At 44.0% G+C, this 21,710-nt stretch overlaps 1 protein-coding gene across 4 annotated transcripts; it reads left to right on the forward strand.

The window, feature by feature from the left end:
* The first annotated feature begins 814 nt into the window (after window positions 1–814).
* On the forward strand, window positions 815–17,970 carry LOC143821656 (neuropeptide FF receptor 1-like). 4 transcript variants are annotated; one of them, XM_077305861.1, is made up of 5 exons: window positions 815–1,122; window positions 1,287–1,503; window positions 8,021–8,343; window positions 10,621–10,720; window positions 12,316–17,970. In XM_077305861.1, exons 3-5 carry the CDS (start codon window positions 8,031–8,033, stop codon window positions 13,199–13,201), a joined length of 1,299 nt encoding a protein of 432 aa, XP_077161976.1. In that variant the 5' UTR covers window positions 815–1,122; window positions 1,287–1,503; window positions 8,021–8,030; the 3' UTR covers window positions 13,202–17,970. The 4 variants fall into 4 exon arrangements, with proteins under 4 accessions (XP_077161976.1, XP_077161974.1, XP_077161978.1 ...); XM_077305859.1 differs by having other exon boundaries at window positions 815–1,503; XM_077305863.1 differs by lacking the exons at window positions 815–1,122; window positions 1,287–1,503 and adding an exon at window positions 4,897–4,997.
* The last annotated feature ends 3,740 nt before the right edge of the window (window positions 17,971–21,710 follow it).

Consider the following 21,710-nt stretch of genomic DNA (forward strand, 5'->3'; position numbering starts at 1 on the left):
TTGAGATATCCCAGAATTAAAACTGATTTCCACACTGCAGAGATGAGTTCCCTTGGAGAAAAATTACAGCTGTGGGAGGTGAACTCTATGGCATTACACCCCACTGAGATCCTTTCCCTCTCTAAACTCCACCCTCCTAGGCTCCACTTAAAATGTCTCAGAATTTCCCAACCCAGAGCTGGCAACCCTACTGCTTGCAGAAGCTTCACCCCCCCCCCCAGGCACACACACACACATTGATGTGCCATTATCCTAAGCAGAAATGGTCCAAGGGAGGAAGTATTTGACATCTTGCAGAAAATTATATGGCACCATAGCGTTCTACAATGGGCCAAAAGGTCCCTTGGTTTTCTATTTGGGATAAGTGTGTGTGTGGCTCCTTTTGCACTCCACAGCAGTCTCAGTGTGGAGACAGCAGCACACGTAGAAACAAAGGAGAACATGCAACTCGTGTTATGTCTGTATCATTGTTCAAAGGGCAGATCTGGCTTCTGTGCACTTTGTCTCATGGAAATCAATCCTCGAATTAACAAGACGGCTGTTAAGTGGGCAACATCCTATGGCAAGCCTACCATCAAACCCTGACTGCCACTGCATGCATGTTGTCCGATCCTGTCCCTACTGATTGTGATTGCATGTCAGTTGTTGGCATGTCAGCTGCCACAGACTGCCTAATACTGATGGCTGCATGTCAATGCAAATGGTGGCTACAGCAGTAACATGATCTTTGACGCCTGCAAATGTTGAAGCTCAAGGTCAAATATTCATCTAATCAGGAAATACTTGCTGCCAAAAATCTCAGAGGACAAATGGGGGGTGGGACAGTTTTCATTCCAATCTCTTTGCAATCTGGGGGTGTTGATGCCCAGCATTTAGACTATGTGCTAACATCAGGACCAGGGAATATTGAACAATGGCACTTTCTCTTCTACAACTCCCTGCCTTAGCTTGCAATACAATTTGCACACAAATCTCTCAACAAAGGGTGAATGATAGAGCGTTTTGCCCAACATGTCCTTCCAAGCTCCTTCAACTGGCATTTTGCAGGAATCTGTGTCTGGAGTAGCAGCTTTTTTAACCTTCTTGACTCTGGGATTTTGAAATTGTTCGCAGGAACTAAAGGTCATCCAACAGATGCACTAAAGTGGAATATTCTTTGTGTGAAATGTGAAATGTATATGTGCAAGAATGCCAGGCTTTTATATATATATGTGGATAAGCATGGGTTTCTTTTGCGATTGCTTTTTTTGTGACTGGGAATGACATCATAACTTACCTGTTCCTAGGTTTTATAAGTGATGGATGCGTGGCTGAGGAAACCTGTCGGAAGAGCTAATGCCATTCAGGAGCAAGAATCTAATGTGAGCTAGGGACCGACTCATTCTGTATCCGTGGAAACAAAGGGATTGCTCTTTTGCTGGTCGGACAGGACTGCAGTGAGACCCACAGCTTTGGACAGACTAGGGGAGAAAGATGGTCTATGGAATGTCCCAAGTTTAACAGGTAAGAAGAGTGCTGGCATATCTTTTTTGACTACAGTAACAAATGTAAGATTGTTTTGTCCTTGTCTTAGCATGCTAGATTTCCTCAATTATATTTGAGAGATGTTGCCTCTGGGATCCAACACGGTGTGTTAAATGTGCCTTGAATGTGACTGTGCTTACCATAATGATACGCACAAAGAGAAGGAGGATAAGGGGAAACCATGCAAATGATTTTAAAGATAATAGATAACATATATATATCTAATCATGGCAGAATAATGCCGGGAGTAATTTGGTGCCCAAATCCAGTTTGACACCTATTGTCATCTCAAACTTTAAATTGAACAGCTTGTTGGCAGAATCTCCAGCTTCAAAGTAAGTAGGTTTTATTTGAGATGTGAATATTTTATTAAAATCTCAGTGCGGCTGGAAAGTTATCATATTTGTATCTGTTTGGGTGATGAAAAATGCACAGTTCCCCCCCACCCCTTGCTCAACCCTTCCCCCAAAAAAACCAACAGCAGGCAAGATCTCCTGCCTTAAGATGTACTTCTGTACCTTTGCATGCAGGTGACGATGCTGTTGAAAAAGAATTCTGTATGATTGCTTAAGTAGAGAGTGTGAGATTTGAACAGAATGTGACTTTAATGCTTCTCCTGCCTCTCCCCTCCACCCCCCGCCCCCCGCCTCAAACTCTTCTAGACAAGAGAGAAGAACTCCTTTTTAAATAGTTTCTGAAAACGATTAATCCCATGACTCTATGCATGCTTATTTGGGAGTAATTCCTATTGAGAGAGTGCAATTTATTTCCAAGTCAATGTGCCTACAGTTGGGCAGCACAAAGAGAAATTCAGCCTTGCAGCAACCAGTTGCAAACCCCGTCCCCAGTATTTTCTAGGCAAACTCTATTCCATTGCTGGAGGGTGCCCTTTAACATCTGAGAAATGATAAGGGGTGGTGGCAGATCTGTTTGTTGAACCTGTTTCGTACCCCAGTTGCAGAGAAAAATAGGAGATAAGGCTTTGATTTTTAGAGCAAAAGGGGTGCTTCCTTAAAGAGATTTTTCACTTTCCTTGCCAAGCCACACTGTAATTATAGTGCTTTCTAGCAGCCCTCTGGCGAGAGGAGCTCCCTGCATGATTGCTCTCACATCTTCTCTACTGAGCCCGGGAGAAGGAGAGGAGCCTTCTTCCAGCATAAGTGGCTCTTGGGTTGGATGCCCCGTCAAACGCAGCTCAGGGGAATGGTGGGATACACACCATTATCCCCAAGACTGCTGAGGCTGGAATAACTCCCATTTGACATCTCTGAGGGATAGCTCTTACAGGGATAGCTCTTATGTCCTGATAGTTATTATGACCCAGTAAGAAAATAATCGATTCATTTGAACTCTGGAGCTGGAGAAGGTTTCTGTAGGTTCCATGGACAGCAAAAATCACAAACAAGGAAATATTGTAGCACATAAAGTCTGATATATCATTGGTAGGCAAAATCACGAAACTCTGGGTCACTTACTTTGGCCATATCATGCAATCTAACTCAATGGAGAAAGAAATTATGCTAGGATTGGTCAGTGGAAAAAGGAAACCAGGCTTACAGAGGGTGTGATGGTTAGATGGCTGCACGGCTGACGGAGGCAGTTCAGGATCGAGGATCATGGTGATAGCTGTGCCATGGGATTGCCAAGAGTCGGTCATAACTGAATGGCTGACAACAACAAAAACAAGAAGTTTCCTTTAGAAGAAGAGTTGGTTCTTATATGCCCCTTTTCCCTACCCAAAGGAGGCTCTAAGCGGCTTACAGTCACCTTCCCTTTCCTCTCCCTACAACAGACACCCTGTGAGGTTGGGGAGGCTGAGAGAGCCCTGATATCACTGCTCAGTGCCATGGAAAGCCCAAGGTCACCCAGCTGGTTGCATGTGGGGGAGTGCAGAATCGAACCCGGCATGCCAGATTAGAAGTCCGCACTCCTAACCACTACACCAAACTGTGAATCACATAAGCACTTTAATTTGGCTGTTTTTCCATTGTCTCTTTTTGATCCCGTGTAGTTATAATACGTGCAGGAGATACAAGTCCCTACGTGAAAATGGCAGACTTTCCAGTTTGGTCTAACATTGCCCTACTTTGATACTTCACTGATCTGGGATTTGTAGCAGGGAATTCCATAGTACCAACTAGATCATTCTGAACAAGGCATCTTAGTGTGAAATGCTAACATGAGCATCTTTGTTGAAAGGAATGTTAATGCAGTTGGGTCCTCAAAGTGCATACTTCAAAATACAAACTTCAGAGGTTCTGATTAATGATCTGAGGGCTAGGAGAAGGGAGATGCTTGTTGATTTCTGCACTTCAATAGTGACAACAAGTGAGTGGGATGAGATAAAGGTGGGGTGATGCTTGATCTTGCTTTCCTTCCCTCTGCACTCTCAGCCTAACTACATCAAAAGGTTATGGTGAGGATGAAATGGCAGCCTATGTTGGGCTTCCATTGGGGAGAATAGAGGGGTAATGAAAACTAAAATTATCAGACTGTAACAAGCAGGCCATTAGGGGCAGATTAGCACTGATGTACTTAGTATTAAAATCTGAGTAATGGAGGGACCTCTTAAGTCACTGAAGAAGAGGTATGCCGGGTCCAGGGCTATTTCTGTTCCTGAGCCACACAAGCTCCCACCTGGAACAGCCTGCAGAGCAACTGATTGAACTCAAAGCCCCTTGAATTTAAAGCAGCGCCACTCATCTATGACAACTGCCAACCCAGAATAAGTGTTATAATCTACAACAGCATGAGCAATTTCTTTATGAAGTCTTCTACTACAGGGATAGTCAGCCTGTGGTCCTCTAGATGTTCATGGACTACAATTCCCATAAGCGTTTGCTAGCAGGGGTTCATGGGAATTGTAGTCCATGAACATCTGGAGGACCACAGGTTGACTACCCCTGTTCTACTACACTGAAAGTGTGGTTGGCTATATCCCCAAATGCCAGTTATAAAATTATGATGGAAAACTTTACAAGTTTTGATTGCAAGCTATATGAGCTCTTTGGAGGAGATGGAGAAATTGCCATATAACAGTGTGTGTTTGTTTAAATGCTGATGCTTCTTCGGCGAATATTTTCACTGACAGCTTTAGCGTTACATGTTTCAGCAGGTAGCTGAATTGGTCATCGGAAGAATAACTAGATTTGAGTCCCTTAGCATGTTGCAGACCCTCATCTAGGGTATAAGCTTTAGAGAGTCTTGGCTCCCTTTGCCAGCTGCCAGTAGAAATGGCAATCTCTGAGTCTCTTTATCCTAGTCAGAAGGTGGAAGGGGTGCTTTAAAGACTGCTTGTAAAGGATTCAGAAGTACAGTGCATATTGTAATCAGCTTGACGAGAGCAAAGGTCAGAAAAGGGACAGAAGATTAACATCTGTAGTGAGAAAAGAGGACCACCGCTCTTTGGTCAGCATGATCTTCCAGGTCATTCAATTGCCGACCTAAGAGTGGCAATCATTAAACAAAAAATGGTAAGAGGAAATTACAAGGTAAGATTGCTGATTTTAATTTCCAAGTTCAGGACAATGGACTTTTCCAGGGCTGGTTATTGGATTCTTATTTATTACAGTTGCTAATTTTCTGCTCCTGAACATTTCCCCTTCACTCTAATCCAGCGGATCACAATATTTATTAATTTATTTATTACATTTTTATATTGCCTTTCCCTCTTGGGCCCAGGGTGGCTTAAAACATACAAAAATAAAATCACAGTCATAAAATCTAAAAACAAACATGTGTTGTACCTCTTCAGCCTTTACAAGCAGTATTTACAATACTCCTCCCACCTTCGGAGTCAAAGATCTCCATTCCGACTATTGTCTGATGAAAGGAGTTATGGCTCTTGAAACCTTTCACCCTGAAATTCTTGTTGGTATCTAAAGTGCGACTAGATTCAAATCTGGGTGTTAAATGCAAATCTGATGTTTTTATTATTGGATAGTTTGCTGAACCCACCGAGAAACCAGGCTGCACGAGGTAGGAGATAGGGGGGGGGGAGGGATTGATTTTCTTTTGTCTCACACCATTTAGTTTAATGATAAAGTATCAAGATTGGTAATATGGAGTGAGGACTGACTGCTTTCGACCTCAAAAAGCTGCCGTGCTATTCAAGAACTAACCTTGGGGAGAGGGAGCAAAAATATCCCATTCTTGGAATAAGAGAATACCTTGAAACGGCTCGGCCAGCTCTCCTTCATATTTTCTTCAGTCTTTGCTGACTCCGTTTAGGTATTTTCCTAGAACAGGTGTGGTGGGCAGAAGGTCACCTGGGAGTGAGTCATCACATTCCAGGTCAAGTTGTTCTCCACCCTTCCTCCAGTGCTGCTGTGGACACTTTCTTGTTATTTTCCTTAAAGCTCCCTCAGCAGCTTCTCTCTTTCTTTTTCGTGTGAAGGGGAAGGAAGCACATACATACACACATCCCTCTTTGCTTTGGATGGGGAAACAATAGTACCCAGCCCCATTTCTCTCTTCCACATGTGCACACATGCACCCTACTTACGGACAGGAAAGGAGCATCAAAGCTGTTGCTTTCCTCTTCCAGACAAAACCAAAGTAACTGGGTCTTTTCCCCAGCAGACAAATTGCAATTTGGGTTGTGGTTGCTTGTTTGGGCGGAAAACCAAAATACAATAAGCATTTGCAGAAACCGTGTAAGCCAAAACAATTTCAATCAAGGCACAACTACAACTATTTTTCAGAGCAACATTGTTAAACAACTGTTTTCAGCATAATTGGTTTATAATACAAAACCAAGTGGCGATTGAATAAGCCACTGGTTTTTAGTTTGTTTTTAGCTGTAAGCCTCCTTCCAAGAATCATTTATAAGTACACAAACCAGGTTGGAGCTCACCCTGGCTGCAAAAGGTTCAAAAACAGTTTTCCTAACCATCACAAGGCGACAAGTAAGGTTGCTAGTGCATTCCCGGTTCTTGGCACCTTCAAGTTGACTTGTTGTTCCGAAAAATACTTATATTCTTGTCATGCCTGGATTGAAATTGGTTTGGCTTACTCAGTTTCTGCAAGTGCTCGTTGTATTTTGTTTGGGGAAAATGGCAGAAGAAAAAGGCTTCCTTATCTAAGTGCTACACTAAAGCAATTTTTGTGAAAGCCACCATTTTGTGACTGGCTACAGCTATCAATCCTGTTTTGTGACGGGTAGCTGCCAAGACTCTTTTTAAAATGAACTCCCAGGAAGCAATCCACCTTCCCCTGCTCTAAATGTACTTATTTGACTTCCAGGTGTGGGGGGGGAGCAGCCTCTAGAATAGATGCTAATATATTTCAGCATGCAGATATTTTTTCTTAAAATCCAACCCCATTGTCCTTCAAGATTCCTCAATGTCCTTTGAATTTCAACTCTATTACCCCCAAACCAGAGCATCACCTTCCCCCGCCGACCCCAGTGTGCCAACATCACTTCTTGGTGTCATCAGCATGTCATGCTAATTTGCAACATCCTTAGAGGCATAGAGGGAGTTTGGGGTGAGGTATGTCCAGAAAGCGGGGGACCCACTGCACAGAGACACATTGTTTCAGAGATACTACACAAACACAAAAGGTCAACATGCCGCACACAGAGATCTTGTCTTTCCATACTGCCTCCTTCTGACACTTTCAAATATTGGGGGTATTTCCGCAGATCAGTAAAAATAGCATTACGCCAGCTGAATGGCATAGCGCTAAATTATCGCGCCTCCCAGATACTCCAAACCTTTTTGCTGTCACACTTTTGTCTGATGCCTTTTTACACTTCTCACCCTCCACATCTGTTGCTGCAATGTGCTTTATACATGACTCTCTTCCTCCTGTCAATCAATCCAGGCACCAATCCCCTTTCTCCATGTTTTAAAGGTCCCACAATGCCCGCTAATTTTTTTTAAATTAATACTTCTCTGTTTAAATGTCTATGCATATGATCATAGATGCATAGTGCTTTTTGAATGCCACTCCTTATGGAATCATGAGTCTTTTGATACTTTTAAACATTAATCTTGTTCCTGATTTTGGAGGGGGGGACTTTAGAGAGATATGCTTTGTGTCACAACTTTGGAAAAAAATACTTTTATTTTTGGCATAGCCTGCATGCTTGTCTGCCTATTCGTTGCTCCAGGCTGCTAAAATGCACTTCCTGTCCCCCAAAAGAAGGGAGTGAGGGTGGGACATTGAAGGTGGATGTAGCATTTCTTCGCCTGCATGCATTTCTTTTGCTGGTGGCCTGCTGGTTGTCTGCTGGGGGATAGCGCTTTTTAGGTTGGTGAATCCACTTTTTTTGCATCATCCTCAAAATCTTCTAGAATTTGCTGAGGCCATGCTAGCAACCTTAGCTTGAAGGGTTTAGGTTTTCTGATGTCGATTTGTATATTCAGAGTCTGGAAAGCTGGTTTAGTGTTCCCATCCCATTTTTAAATGGGATTGTTAGGGAAACTGTTTTTTCCTTGTCAAAGAATAGCTACAGTAATAATTAAAAAAAACTGTATTGCTTATTTTGTAGATGAAGCAGGATGGAAACTGCGGAAGTTGTCCAGGAGGAAATGTTGGCCAATGAGAATGGGACCCAAAAAGGAGAAAAACACCTCAACAGTACCTTCCTCCCTTACTACCAACATTCCCCAGCTGTTGCTGGCATTTTTGTCATTGCGTACCTCATTGTCTTTCTCTCATGCATGGCTGGGAATTCTTTGGTGTGCATGGTGGTGATGAAAAATCATCGCATGCGCACAGTCACCAACCTCTTCATCTTCAACCTGGCTGTCAGTGACCTGCTGGTGGGCATCTTCTGTGTGCCAACCACTCTGATGGACAACCTGATCACAGGTAAGAGTAAATTTCGAATAAAACGACACAGGGATGGGGATTTCACACAGCAAATTTCCTTTAATGAATGACCCATTGCTGCAGCGTTATGGTAATTTCAAACAGCGCCACTCTTTTCCCTGCCCTTTTTCACAGTGTGATCTTCCACTGAGGTGTTTTAAAAAAACATTCTTAGTTGAGTGCTATAGCACTAAACCAGCGTAGTACGTCAACACTATAGCAGCACCATTCAGATGCCTTGACTCCACTAAGAAGATTAAAGAAAAACCTCTGAGAAATCTTGCATGGTGAAAAAGGGCAAGAAAAGAAAACAGCATTGGGAGAAATACTATGGATCTTATAAATAGCACACCACAGCAATTCAGAAGCGCTATGAAGGGATAGAAAACAGGTGAAAGAAGTTTTCCTTCAAAGCAGCTCAACCACAGTTTGCTAACTCGATGCGAGCAGGTTTGTACAAACAGGTCAATAAATTCTGCTAGCAGGCAGCTATTAAAACAGGTCTGTCTGAAGTGACGGAAAAAATCCATTAGCAACCAGTTACTAAAGTGGAATACAAAGGCAGTTTGAATACAGCCTTTGTTGTCCTTGCAGTGAGGCTGCTGTAGTGTCTGATAAAGCCAGCCTGGAAAGCGTTTGGGTCCCCAGTCAGTGGAACGTTTCCAACTGGAGATGATTAATGCACTCCCTGGGGTATTGACTCAGTGACAGTGTTTGGCCTCAAGAGCTGGAGTTTGCAGGCAGGCACTGATTAATAAACTGCTGTTTCCCTCATTGGTCTCATTTCTGACATTTAATTAGTGGAGATTTTGAATGGCTTCAAAAATCCATTATTTCTCCTGGAAGAGTTTTTAATAGGGGGTTGAATTCAGCTAAACAAAAAAAAAACAAAAAAAAAACCCTGAACAATTATTTAAACTGATTAGAGCTTCTCTGATATACTGGTATAGCTGATCCTGAATAAAACCCAATAGGGGGTGGGGATGGTATTTGGGAATATTCAGCTATACTGACCAGTTGGGGCAAGAACAGCCAAAATCTTCTGTGACCAGGGTAACTCATACTACACGTTCATCACATCATAACTTTCTGGTTAGCAGTAAAGTACCTTAACTATTTTGAAGTTGATTGTTTCAGTTGGATTGGATCTGCTTGTAGTCTATGGCAGTGGTCCCCAACCTTTTTATTACCGGGGACCAGTTGACACTTGACAATTTTACTGAGACCCGGAGGGCGGGTAGTCTTTTGCCGAGGGACGTCGCCGCCACCTGAGTCTCTGCTCCACTTGCTTTCCCGCCGCCCACTGGGGGGCACTGCCAGCAGCAGCTCTGCAGTGCCATACCAAGGGGGAACCCCAGCCATGGTGGCCGGAGGAGAGCACCAAAGGTAAGCCGGCAGCAGAATAGCGGGGCAGCCCCCAAGGCAGCAGCTGGGGAGGAGGAGGAGGAGCTGCAGCCCAGTACCGACTGATCCACGGACCGGTCCCGGTCCCCAGACCGGGGGTTGGGGACCACTGGTCTCTGGAGTAGGATTGGCATTTGCAGAACAGTTGAAGAGACTATGGGTGCTCAAAGACCCAGCCTGACCAAGTGTACCTTCTGTTGGCAATGACTGGGTGCCTTGACTGAAAGGCACCGTATAAATCCTTTAAATACATTCTATGTGCTACATCTAGTTTGCCGATTCCTTCCTTCCTTCCTTCCTTCCTTCCTTCCTTCCTTCCTTCCTTCCTTCCTTCCTTCCTTCCTTCCTTCCTTCCTTCCTTCCTTCCTTCCTTCCTTCCTTCCTTCCTTCCTTCCTTCCTTCCTTCCTGTAAAAGAATTTTTTAAGCCCCCGCAGCACCAGGAAGCACCAGGAAGATGACCGGGGCATTTTTTACCCCCTCCTGGACTCCATAGGGTAGGGAGGAACCAAGCTCTTTCTGTTCACATAGGCCTACCATGGTCCCCATTGGACCACACAGTGCATAAAGGGAACACAGAAGAATCCATATTCCCTTAGTGTGGGGCTACTGAGGGCCTGATCCCAGGCTCGGGAGGATGCCAGCTTGGCAGTGACATCAAATGGGCAGAGAAATTAGCTCCACATCCATATGAGCCTCCTCCTGGCCTTTTCCACCCATGTGGAATTGGCCCTAGTGTGACAAAATCTAGGTCACTCTTGGGTCTTGAGGAATTAGATAAGGAATGTGATTTCTCTCTATATGGTTTTGGGTTTGGTCTGGGTTTCCCAAGGATGATAATCATGATGACAGCTTAAGCTATCTTTGCCCAACAGGATGGCCTTTCAATCAGACTGTCTGTACCATGAGTGGCCTTGTCCAAGGGATGTCTGTCTCGGCTTCAGTCTTCACTCTTGTGGCTATAGCCATGGACCGGTAAGGGTTTTCACTTCTTGCGGGCATTGCAATGAACAAGAGAATTCTTGTGTCCTGTACATGGTTCAGCTGGCTACCAAAACCCATGGGCTGGCTGGTAGCCTGCCACCAATGAAAATTTGATACAATAAGGCACAAAATATATTTCCTTGTTCATCGATGGAACTGATAGGTCTTGGACAGGCATGTGAATACTGGATCCTAAAAATGGCTTTTAGGATGAGAGAACTAATACAATAGGTGTACTTTCACTGTGGGGACTCTGCTACCTGGAGACAAAAGACAGACAGAGTTTATGTACTTGCTGCACATACAACATAAAGTGCAAGGGGAGTATCTCATGTGGAAGCCTGATTTGCCCAGCATGCACACATGGGTGGAATCATAGAGGCTGTTTCTTCTAATTAGGGATGAATTAATATGTTCATTTTCATTGGATTTTTATTCTATATATAATCAACTGATGGTCCAGGGCTTTTTGTGTGATGGACCTGTAGAATCAGCTCTCATGTGAGACCTGACCTTGTGGGCCATGAACTGGTAATACAATTCTTTTCAAGAGTACCTAGTATAATCCACTTGCTTTTCACAGATAGGTCGTAAGGATGCTTTGGAGGGTGTTGGAGGATGGAGGCCTCCATGAAGCACAGTGCATACTTTCAAAGGGGGCTGTCTGGTACATCACAGGCACTTAGAAGGAGAAGGGGAAAGTTTGGGGTCTGCAGAAAGATTAATTGAAGTGGGGGTCCTTGGGTTGATGAATCTTGAAAACTGTTGCCATGAATCCAATTGGATCGAATCCCCTCGCATCCTAATTAGGGATGAGTCAAAATAGCTATTTTTATTTCAGTTTTATTCTGTATGTTGTCATTATCATTAGTTTCGGTCCATTTCTTTTTTTATTGCTGTCGTGGATGCTTCTTTTGGTTCTTTAATCTCATTCCTATGCCGTTTATACACAATTGATTCAAAAATAACATTGACGGGTATTCCACCACTCCACTGAGCCAACTTTGAAGACTTCTTCCAAAGGAAGAGCCATTTCTGTTGGAGGAAGGCTCCTTAGACTGGAGGAGAACTTGGCTGGGTGCAATTATGGAATACAAGCCATTGAAAAAGTGTGTCTACTTTCCAGGTGAAAATTAGTGACCAAAATAAAGACTCATTCGTTCATTTCCTACAAGGTAGTAAGAATTATTATTGAAGAACAAGAGTCCAGTCTACTGCTACAGGCAGATGAACACAGTTACCCATCTTGATCTCTAACTGAAGAACCAAGCTTCTAATTTCTTATACTTTCTCTGGGAGCCAGCATGGTGTAATGGTTTAGGAGTGGCGGACTCTAATCTGGAGAATCAGGTTTGATTCCCCACTCCTCCACATGCAGCCAGCTGGATGACTTTGGGCTGGTTACAGTTCTCTTAGGGCTGTTCTTGCAGAGCAGTTTCTCTCAGAGCTCTCTCAGACCCATCTATCTCACAGGGTGTCTGATGTGAGGAGATGTAGGGTAAGGTGTTTGTGAGCTGCTTTGGGACACCTTTGTGTAGTGAACAGTAGAGTATAAAAACCCAGCTCTTCCTTCTTCTTCTTTCCAGATTCCACTGCATTGTCCTGCCCTTCCGGAAGAGGCTCAGTGTTTTCAAAGCTGTGGTTATCATCGTCATGGTATGGCTCCTAGCCATAGCTATCATGTGCCCGTCTGCCATCATGCTCACTGTCACCCGCATGGAAGACCATTACATGGTACTAAGTGACGGGAAGAATGGCTCCTACCCACTGTACACATGCTATGAAGCCTGGGCAGACAACAACATGAGGAAGCTCTACACCACCATCCTTTTCACACACATTTACCTGGTGCCTTTGACACTTATCATATTCATGTATGGAAGGGTGTGCCTGAAACTCTGCAGCACCACAGTTCCCATCACTGAAAACCTGCCTTGCACTGGTAGAACCAATGGCACTTCTAAAAAACGCATCAAGGTCATCAAGATGCTGATCCTGGTTGCTCTCCTCTTCATGATTTCCTGGTTGCCCTTGTGGACTCTGATGCTGCTGGTAGACTACACCAACTTGGCTGATGAACATCTAGACTTGCTGACCAGTTACTTCTTCCCTTTTGCCCACTGGCTGGCCTTCTCCAACAGCAGCATCAACCCTGTTATCTACGGATACTACAATGAGAACTTCCAAAGAGGCTTTCAGGCAGCCTTCAAGTTTCAGCTTTGCTCCCATGAAATGGAGCATCAGGACACTTATTCCGAGCAATCGCGGGGGCCCACCAGCTTTGGGATGTGCAACAAAGTCTTTGCAGAGGCAACTTCTTCTAATTCTACATCCTCACAGCCAATGCAGAATACTGTTGCTCTCTTCTCTAGGATTATCCAGCCCAAATGTCCAGTTCTTGGCTTGGAAGACATTGATAAAATAATGACTTGCCATGGAGCTAATCAAGCCTGGGAGAAGATGGAGACATAGAACTACTAAAATGTTTGGCAAAAAAAAACAAGGCTGGAGAAAAATTAATTTCTATAAAACACCATCTTCTTTTTCAGTTTCTGTATTATGTAAATTAATCAGGAAACATATCTAGGACTACTTGTGAAAAGGCACATTGACTTGCAGGCGGGAATGTTGGGCTCAAGGAGGGCATGCACACATTTCCATTGGCTTAAACAAGACCACAGCTTTATTATTACTCCACAGGAGTGTTGGCACAGCAGGGAGAGGGACCCTGACTTGCAGACCAGAAGAACCCAGACCCCAGCAGCGCCCTGGAGCTCACCCGGTTCCCCATTGGGAACATGGGTCTCCTTGCTGCTGGGATCCCACTCAAGGGAAGAGCCAGCAGCACCCTGGGGCCCACCCAGTTTCCCCGCTGGGAACTTGGGTCTCCTTGCCACTCGATTCCCACCATAGGGAAATGCCCACCTGGGGTGCCAAGAGGAAGTGCCCACTTCCCGGCACTGGAAGTCCTGGGCTGCCAAGCAGAGGCACTCACCTCCTTCTTAGTCCCCACCCCGGGCTACCTGGCACTGCAAGCCCCATGCCTCCCCAGCCAGGTCAACCCTGCTCGCAGACCAGCCACCTCATAGGGAGGTCCCCAACCTGGGGAGTTCGATGCACAGACCCAACTTCCCCCAAACAGGATCCATCCCATGCCAAAACCACCAGCTGTGACGAAATGCAATACAACTACATTATCCAGTGGCCATGCAGACATAAGCTTAACAGCCAACAAAGCAGAGTGGGTGGGAGGGAAGCTGCTCCAGCAGCGAGCGTGGCACAAGAGATGGGGCCCCTTTTAAGGTGCCCCAAGCCCACAGCCAGGAGCCTACGATGTGGGCACGATGAGCAAATGCAGTGCCCGCACAGCCTGCCACCATGGTGCCACCCCCCTGTGCATCTTCCCACTGCCCATCAATGGCAGCTGCAGCTAAGTCTTCACTGCTTTTTTGTGTATGGCAGTATATGCAGCTCTAGGTCTTAAGAAGCGATAGACTTGGATTCTGCTGCTACGTTCATTGGTAGTTGAGGCAGCTAGAGAAAGTGATCCAGTCCTGAGGTAGCAGAGTAGAGATAAGAACACCTTCTGTTGCAGGCAGAGAACATGAAAGTTTAAAAAATCTTACCAATAGAAAATTAGTTCATCAGGAAAAAGGGCTCTAGACCTTACCTTGCTGTGGTAGCTTTCTGCTTGAAGGGAGAGTTTGCTTTAGTTTATCTCCCACTTTTATCTCCACAACAATTCTGTGAGATCGGTTCATAGCTGAGTAGGAATTTGACTGAGTCTCCCTGATTGTAGCAAGAAAATACAGAACTGCACCAGTCACAGGAGATTAAAAAATGGGGCCAAAGCCGATGGTGCAAAATCAGGTAAAATATATATATATATTTATTATTCTGTTCCTGGGTCCAGTGGTGCACCAACCAGAGACATAAATTGAGTCGATCCACTTGAGAAGAAGCTTCTTCCTCATCTTTGTGCCACTGATTCTGCAGTAATGCAAACAGGAGTGCTATGATGCCACAAAAGTATAGCCAACCGGCACCATGTTACACTGAGTGTGCCGAATCATGCCTCTGGAAGAACCTTAGCTCTTTCACTTTTTTAAAAAGTCAGTCTCTTTCCCTTCAGGTTACAGGACTATGTTGGAAACTATGTGGGCATCTGATGCAAAGAGAGGGGGGGACCACAAAGCCCTTTCCATGTACCTGCCTGGCCTATCAGTTATCAATTAGCAGCCACCTTGACTCCAAAAGAGGGCATGAGACAGGAGAGCCTGCCTTTGCATGATTTGTGTGCAAATTTGCTTTATCAGCTGCCTTGTTTCTTTCGAAAAAGCTAAGATATAAGTCTAGTGAACCAATGATATTTTAGATGCCTGACAATTGCATGGTTTGGTTTCTCCCCAGGGCTAGAGGAAGCAGGATAGTCAAGGGAAAAATATACATCAAGGTTGTGGAAGTCAAATTTTCTTGGGAGACATTATTTTGATTTGTTTTTTTTCGGGGGGGTGTTGCTAAACACATGGAAGCATCTGGCAACTCGCATAAGTGGCATAATACTCCTCATCTAGCGTCTTCAGAATGCAGCTGGCCATCACTTTTGCTGCTGTATCTGAGCTTTCCTGAGATCTGCTGAGTTTTCAGACTGAAACCATCCATGGATTGTAAAACATAGGAAGACTGAAATATCCTTGTAAAGTAGCCATTCTCAGAAAATTGGTAGAAGCACATTTAAAACTGACTTCCCATTTTGCACAAACGTACATCAGCAGCTAGAAGGGCTGAGAAGTCCTTTAAGAGGCACATGGGATCTTAGCCTTGGCTTCACATTGGTTTTATCTAGCTGTTGAGTGTTGGCAGCTTTCCATTGCTTTTCTCAAGCAATTTTATAAAGGAAAAGGAGGCTATAAAATAGAAAGCAAAAGTGCATCCGGCAAAACTCTCTTTGGGGGATCATCTAAGTAAGACACAAAAAGAATGCCAAAGGTCCAGCCAGCTACAAGCTATGCTTTTTAAAATGAGAACTGAGTGTGTGCCATAGTTCTGTGGGAGCACAGTTCAAAGCATGTTTCCTGATCTTGTGATTGTGGCAGCACGCTTGTCGGTCTGCACTCAGTGTTGTTTACCACTGGAAAGTCCTTAAGACAAGAGGAGAAACAGAAGGCAGATCAGAAGCCGAAGGAGCCAAAAAAGAGAAGTAGTTAATATTGCAATCACGAATCATGTAGGAAGTCTCAATTGGAGGCTTCCTACATGATTCATTATCGGGACATTCCCAGACTTGCAGAAAGATATTAGTTTTCAAATTAAAATTAGCCCAGCAAGGACCAGGCCTCTGCATTACTCTGCTGTGGAACACTGTCCATTGAAGGGGCAGGAGAGTCTGGGAAGGAATGACCCACTAACAGTTTACTGTATCCTGGAGGAGGGAATCCGTGTTGGGGGCTATGTGTGAGGCTCTGCTTGCCTTACAATAGCCCAGCACAGAATGGTGTAAACTTGCACAACGGCTGGTTCAGCTCATAGTTTGTTCGCCAGTCATGAAGAGGGAGCCCATTTTTCATCCATCTGCTTGGCTGGCCATCAAGAATTTGCAACAGGCAAAGCAGCAGCAAAGACTTTTAGAAAGCATGAATGATTGGCCATTGAATGGGAAGGCCGGTTGGTCTCCTACTCCCAAAGTGTCATGGGTGCATGTCCTAAAATACCATGGCATCCCCCCTTAATCTTTGCAGCATATATATACATACATACATACATACATACATACATACATACATACATACATACATACATACATACATACATACATACATACATACATATATATATAACCATTTAAATTACCCAAGTGTTGTTCCCACCTCACTTAATGAAAGTGCTGGGCTCACAAAAAAATGCTGCAGAATAAATACACTGGAGGGAAAAGAATGGTGCATAATGCAGGCACAGAATCCAAACTCAAATTGAAGGACCTGACTACTCGGGAAATCTACAGTAAGATGTTTTGTGCATAGTAGGCCAAAGCTTCCATCAGCATTCAGTTCAGAGCCAATGTGAATGGGGTATTAGCACGGTTGCATATTAGGGGATAAGCATACTTGGCTCCTCACAATGTCAACTGCACTCATTTCTATGTCCATGTTTGTTTGTACTTGGGCTTAAAATGTTGGGGATGTTGTAAATCTTGCTATGAACATGTTTGACTGTTGAATTTGACACACTTGAAGGAGTCAGTCAGATGGAACCAATCACCTGTTTGGCCTCTTCTGAATAAGTTTTACTGAGGAACTTCTTCAAAGATCTCCTGAATGGATCTAGCTGACTGCACGGCTTACAACATTTCCTCACAGAGCAGAAGTATACAGGAGCAAAGGTCCGTCAATAGCCATGGTGACTGAAAGGAGGCTACAAACCTCTGAAAAGTAGTGCTAGGAAGCAGCATCACGGGAAGACTTTGGCTTCTATGACCTGTTTGTTTGGCCCTCCGGCAACTGGTCATCTACTGGACTCGATGGACCATTAGTCAGATCCAGCAGGCTCTTCTTGTGTTCTTAAGACAAGCACATTTATTTATGGCAGCTGTACTTGGTCCTAACACAGTCTCCCTAACAACAGAACACCTGTAGAAAAATAACCTGTAGAAAAATAGTTTAACATAACTATGGGGACACTGTGGCCACCAATTATAACTATGGCTGCTGTGCTTGTTTGTTCCCTTTTGAGTTTTGCAGAGAAATGTCTTAGATCTCATGGCCTTTTAATGGTTTTCTCCTTTGTGTTTCATTGAGTTCCTGCTCCACATTCCCTCCCCTCAAATATCAAAAGACTGAACTTTGGCTTCTGCATGATTATATCAACCAATATTATGTCTTTTTTTCTGGCTCTGCTGCAATTGGTCTCAAATGTATTACCTATGATCTTTCCTGGAAGATTATACTACAAACTGGTTTTGGGGGGAAATGTAACAGCATCTGAGTCCAGTGGCACCTTTAAGACCCAACAAAGTTTTATTCAAGATATAAATTTAAGTTATTTAGGTATAAGTTTAATAAAATGTTTTATTCAAGGTTTTATTCTGCTGCTTCAGACTAACACAGCTATCCTCCTAAATTTAGGTTGGGAAAATATGCAAAGAAAAGTATTGATTTCCATTCTTCCCTCTCCCCACATGCTCAGATCTCCTCACAGACAATGAGCTTTCTGCTGTTTTTATAAATGATCTGTACATATGTTTTAATGGCAAAAGCCTAGCCAGTGGTGAAGGATGTTTGGAGAGAATAAATCTCCGTGTGAAGAACTGTTGCCATTTTTAATCTCTTTGCATTTACAGTGACAACCAGAACAAAACTGGGAATTGTCCCCCCCCCCAGCAAAACAAGCTATAATCTGCTGACTGATCGTTCATTTCCTGCATCTGATGATGTGAGCTCAACAAAAGCTCCTCTTTTAATAATTCTGTCAATGTTTAAGGTGCCACAAGACTTTTCTGTTTGTGCCATGACATACAAACACGGCTTCCCCTCTGCAGTCTGTACCCAGAGATGCCGACCTCCCTCTAGGCAGCCTTTCTCAACATTTTACCCTTAAGAAACCCCTGAAACATTCTTCAGGCTTTGAGAAACCCCCGAAGTGGCACAGTTTTGCAGAATAGGGTTGTAAAGCATAGCCCACAGGCAGCCCCTTCCACCCCTTCCTGGCCCATTATTGGCCATTTGGGGAGGGGGGGAGGGGGGGAAGGAGTGTTGACATGACCATATATAGCTGATATATATCACTGATAAATGTTTTAACAAATCATTAAAAATATATAATAAATGAATTAAGTCCCACTCATTCAGGAAACCCCAGGGTTTCACAAAACTTTGGTTCAGAAAGGCTGCTCAAGAATGCCACCGTTGTTTACCCATCTTCGTTTTTCCCGATTATGAACTTTTCATTTCTATTTGTCCCCTCCCCCCCCAAACTTGTCAGCCTTTAACAAACATTTCCATTGTAATAGCCTCTGAGGCAATTTTTCACAAAGAAAAAAAAAAAAAGGATACTGCCAGGTTCCACTCCCTCATTACTGTCGTGACACACCATAAATTAACACTTCAACCACAACTCAACCCAAGAACGATTGAATTTCATGGATGTGTGAAGTGATATTTTGCGTCACCGCCGAAGAATCTGGGGGCTCCCTCTGTGGCCGTGGAAATGTAAACTCACCAGCCAACCAACGCATCATGTTCCCAGCACTCTTGCCTCAAATGGATATTTCCTCCTTTATTATACATTTATTATAGCCGTTTAGGCACAACCCCATCCTGCTGCTTTATGAGAGGATCCTGCTGGGGATTTGGCCCGGCCTTATCAGTAAACACTTCTGAAGGTGACAAGGCTCTGCCAGTCTCTACCTGTTGCTTAGTACAAAATGAATACCAAGTCAGCCTAGTTGACCCAGAAAGGTAAAACAGTGTTGGTGGTCTGCTGGGATTAGTTTACCACTTTCTTGTTGGCACTTGGGGCCACTGATTTCCCTACAAACCCCGAGGAACACTCTCTTCCTTTCAGGGTCACTTAACCCTATCAAGACATTTGGCCAGTGTACTAAAAAAGGGGATTAGCAGAACATGAGGGCTTTTCTTATTGTTTGCCCTTCTATCGTTGATCCCTGGGGCAAAAAAATCATGCTTAAAGTAAAGATACAAAGCATTTGTCAAGAGTGATGAGAAAAGGTATCCATGGAGGGTCTGTCTTGTACTAGTGACCTGAGGAGGGGATTTGAAAGGAAACATGTCCATTACATGAGTTACAGCTGCAGGAGCAGGAAAGGGTCATACCAGTTTTACCACCATGCTTCTGTCTAGCTTTGTTCCACCTCCCTTTTTCTTTTGCTTTGCTTCCCTCCAACAATCTTTTCTTCCTCCCCTCCATGCCCTGGGTCCTCTTTTCTAGTCCAGGCTTGCTTCTTCCTTAAGCCCTCAAGTCTCCTTCTCTTGGAGCTCTACTTCCATTGCAGTTCCTCCTCTAGTTAACTCGCTTCCTGTACTCTCTCTTCCCTTTACCTCTTCCTTTCTTCTGTTCACTGTTTTATCTGTCTCATGATCTGTTAGGACCTCGCACAGTACCATTTCCAGCCAGGATAGCAGATCCCCTTGCCTTCTGAAATCTGCCCTACCAGAAGTGACCTATGTGGGGAAACCAATACACGCCCATCTCATTTGGCTATCCCCCGGCCACCTGGCAAACGAGACCCTGGCTGCCCAGTAGGGTCAGCTGTGTTCATTTACATGCTGTCTCATAGGGAGACCTGAGCCCATGGGACTCCCTGCCAACAGACTCCATCCCATGTAAACCCGCAGCTGTGACGAATTATCAACAGTGAAATGAACCCTCATGACACAGAACAAGGCTGTATTCCCATTAACACAGGGTGGGTGGGAGGGAAGCTGCTCTCCATGGGATCCTGGGCAAGAGGCCCAGGACCCGCACATGTGTCGCCTTTTATAGGTGCCACGGGTCCTGCCTCGCCCTGGCGCCTTGTGCGCCCAGACAACAGGCTGCTGGGATGGTCATGTCTACATGCAGCAAGCCCTCCGCAGGTGTCAACAAGTGGCCGTGGTGAGTCTCAGACGCTTTTTATCTTCTATCTTTTTTTCTTGTTGTGGTCTTCTAACTATCCTGAATTTTCAGAGGAGCTAGTTGATTAGTTGAAACCCTGACAACCCTTTTTTTTGTTTTCTCCCTCATTATTTCAAGGTGACCAAGTGTTGGAAAGGGGATTAGGGGAAGGCCACCACAGTGTGTAGGTTTTAATCTAACTCTTCACTTGACCTTCGTTTAGGTTGGTTCAGGCTTTTAGGCTGTTATTAGTTTGTCTTTCTTTTATTAGACTCCTGTTGGTAACCTTTAGTATTTCTATATTCTTTATAGTTCGAAGGTGTGTTCCGTGGGTGGGTGTTTTTCTTCTTACCTAGGCGAGAGTGGGTGTGTAGTGTTCGATCTCTCTTCCTTTTCCTTTGTTAAAATGAGTGAAAAACGGGGATGACAGGTTGATGGTGAACCTTTTATAAAAGCTAAGCAAAGTAGATTGGAAACGTTTAAATAAATAAACTAGGACTTCCCTGAGTGGCTGTGTCCATCTCGTGCACCCCCAGAGTCTCGTCCAGGAACAAAGAAGGCCAAAGCCTAGACACAGCAAAGAAATGCAAGCCTAGCTGTTCAAGGTGCTTCACTCACTAGTCTTAGGCCGAGAGAAAACACCTCTCTAGATAATGGGTTCCCAAATGTTTTGAGGCTTGGAATTGTGAGGGGCCGTTGAGGGCCATCTCAAAATGGCTATTACATGAAGTGGAGTCAGATCTAAAATGGCTGCCATAAGAGGCAGAGCCAAGTATAGTATCTCTCCCTTCAAGTTGCAAAAGAGTTACAGAAGGGGAATTTTAAAAGAAATGAGGAAAAGACTGAAGGAAAAAGAAGAGGAGAAGGAACAAATCACTCAAGAAGAAGCAGAGACTTTACTGGGTTTCAAACCCACATTATCTTCACAACATGAGCATGTTAACAATCAACCACAACATAACCCAGAAGTGATTGAATTTCCTCTGTGGGTGAAAATGATACTTTGTGTCACCATTTAGGAATCTGATGCTTCAGATAAGACCATAGAAATGTTAATCCATCGACCAAGAAATACCTGTATTTCTGGGACTTTTGGCAAGAATTAACAGTTCCTCCTTTATTAAACAAACTGAATTTTAAATCTTAATTATTTTTTTTACAATGGATTAATAAATCATCCAAAAAGATAAATGATGTACTGGCTGCCCCTCGTAAGGGCTATGTTGATATTCTGAGACCCTAAACTTAGTAAGTTTACAAGAACCCATAGCATTAGCAAAAATGTGTATAGGATTTCAATTTTTTAAAAATGGCATTTAGAGGCTCAACACAATATGAAACCCTAAACTTACTTAGCTTCTGTGTAAATCCA

Source organism: Paroedura picta, chromosome 12 (genome assembly GCF_049243985.1).
Source record: "Paroedura picta isolate Pp20150507F chromosome 12, Ppicta_v3.0, whole genome shotgun sequence".
Lineage (NCBI taxonomy): Eukaryota > Metazoa > Chordata > Lepidosauria > Squamata > Gekkonidae > Paroedura > Paroedura picta.

Coding starts and splice junctions, on each gene's coding strand:
- LOC143821656 (XM_077305859.1), top strand. CDS start 8,031: ATGGAAACTGCGGAAGTTGTCCAGGAGGAAATGTTGGCCAATGAGAAT. Junction 8,344..10,620: donor GATGGACAACCTGATCACAG/GTAAGAGTAAAT, acceptor TTTGCCCAACAG/GATGGCCTTTCAATCAGACT. Junction 10,721..12,315: donor GTGGCTATAGCCATGGACCG/GTAAGGGTTTTC, acceptor TCTTCTTTCCAG/ATTCCACTGCATTGTCCTGC.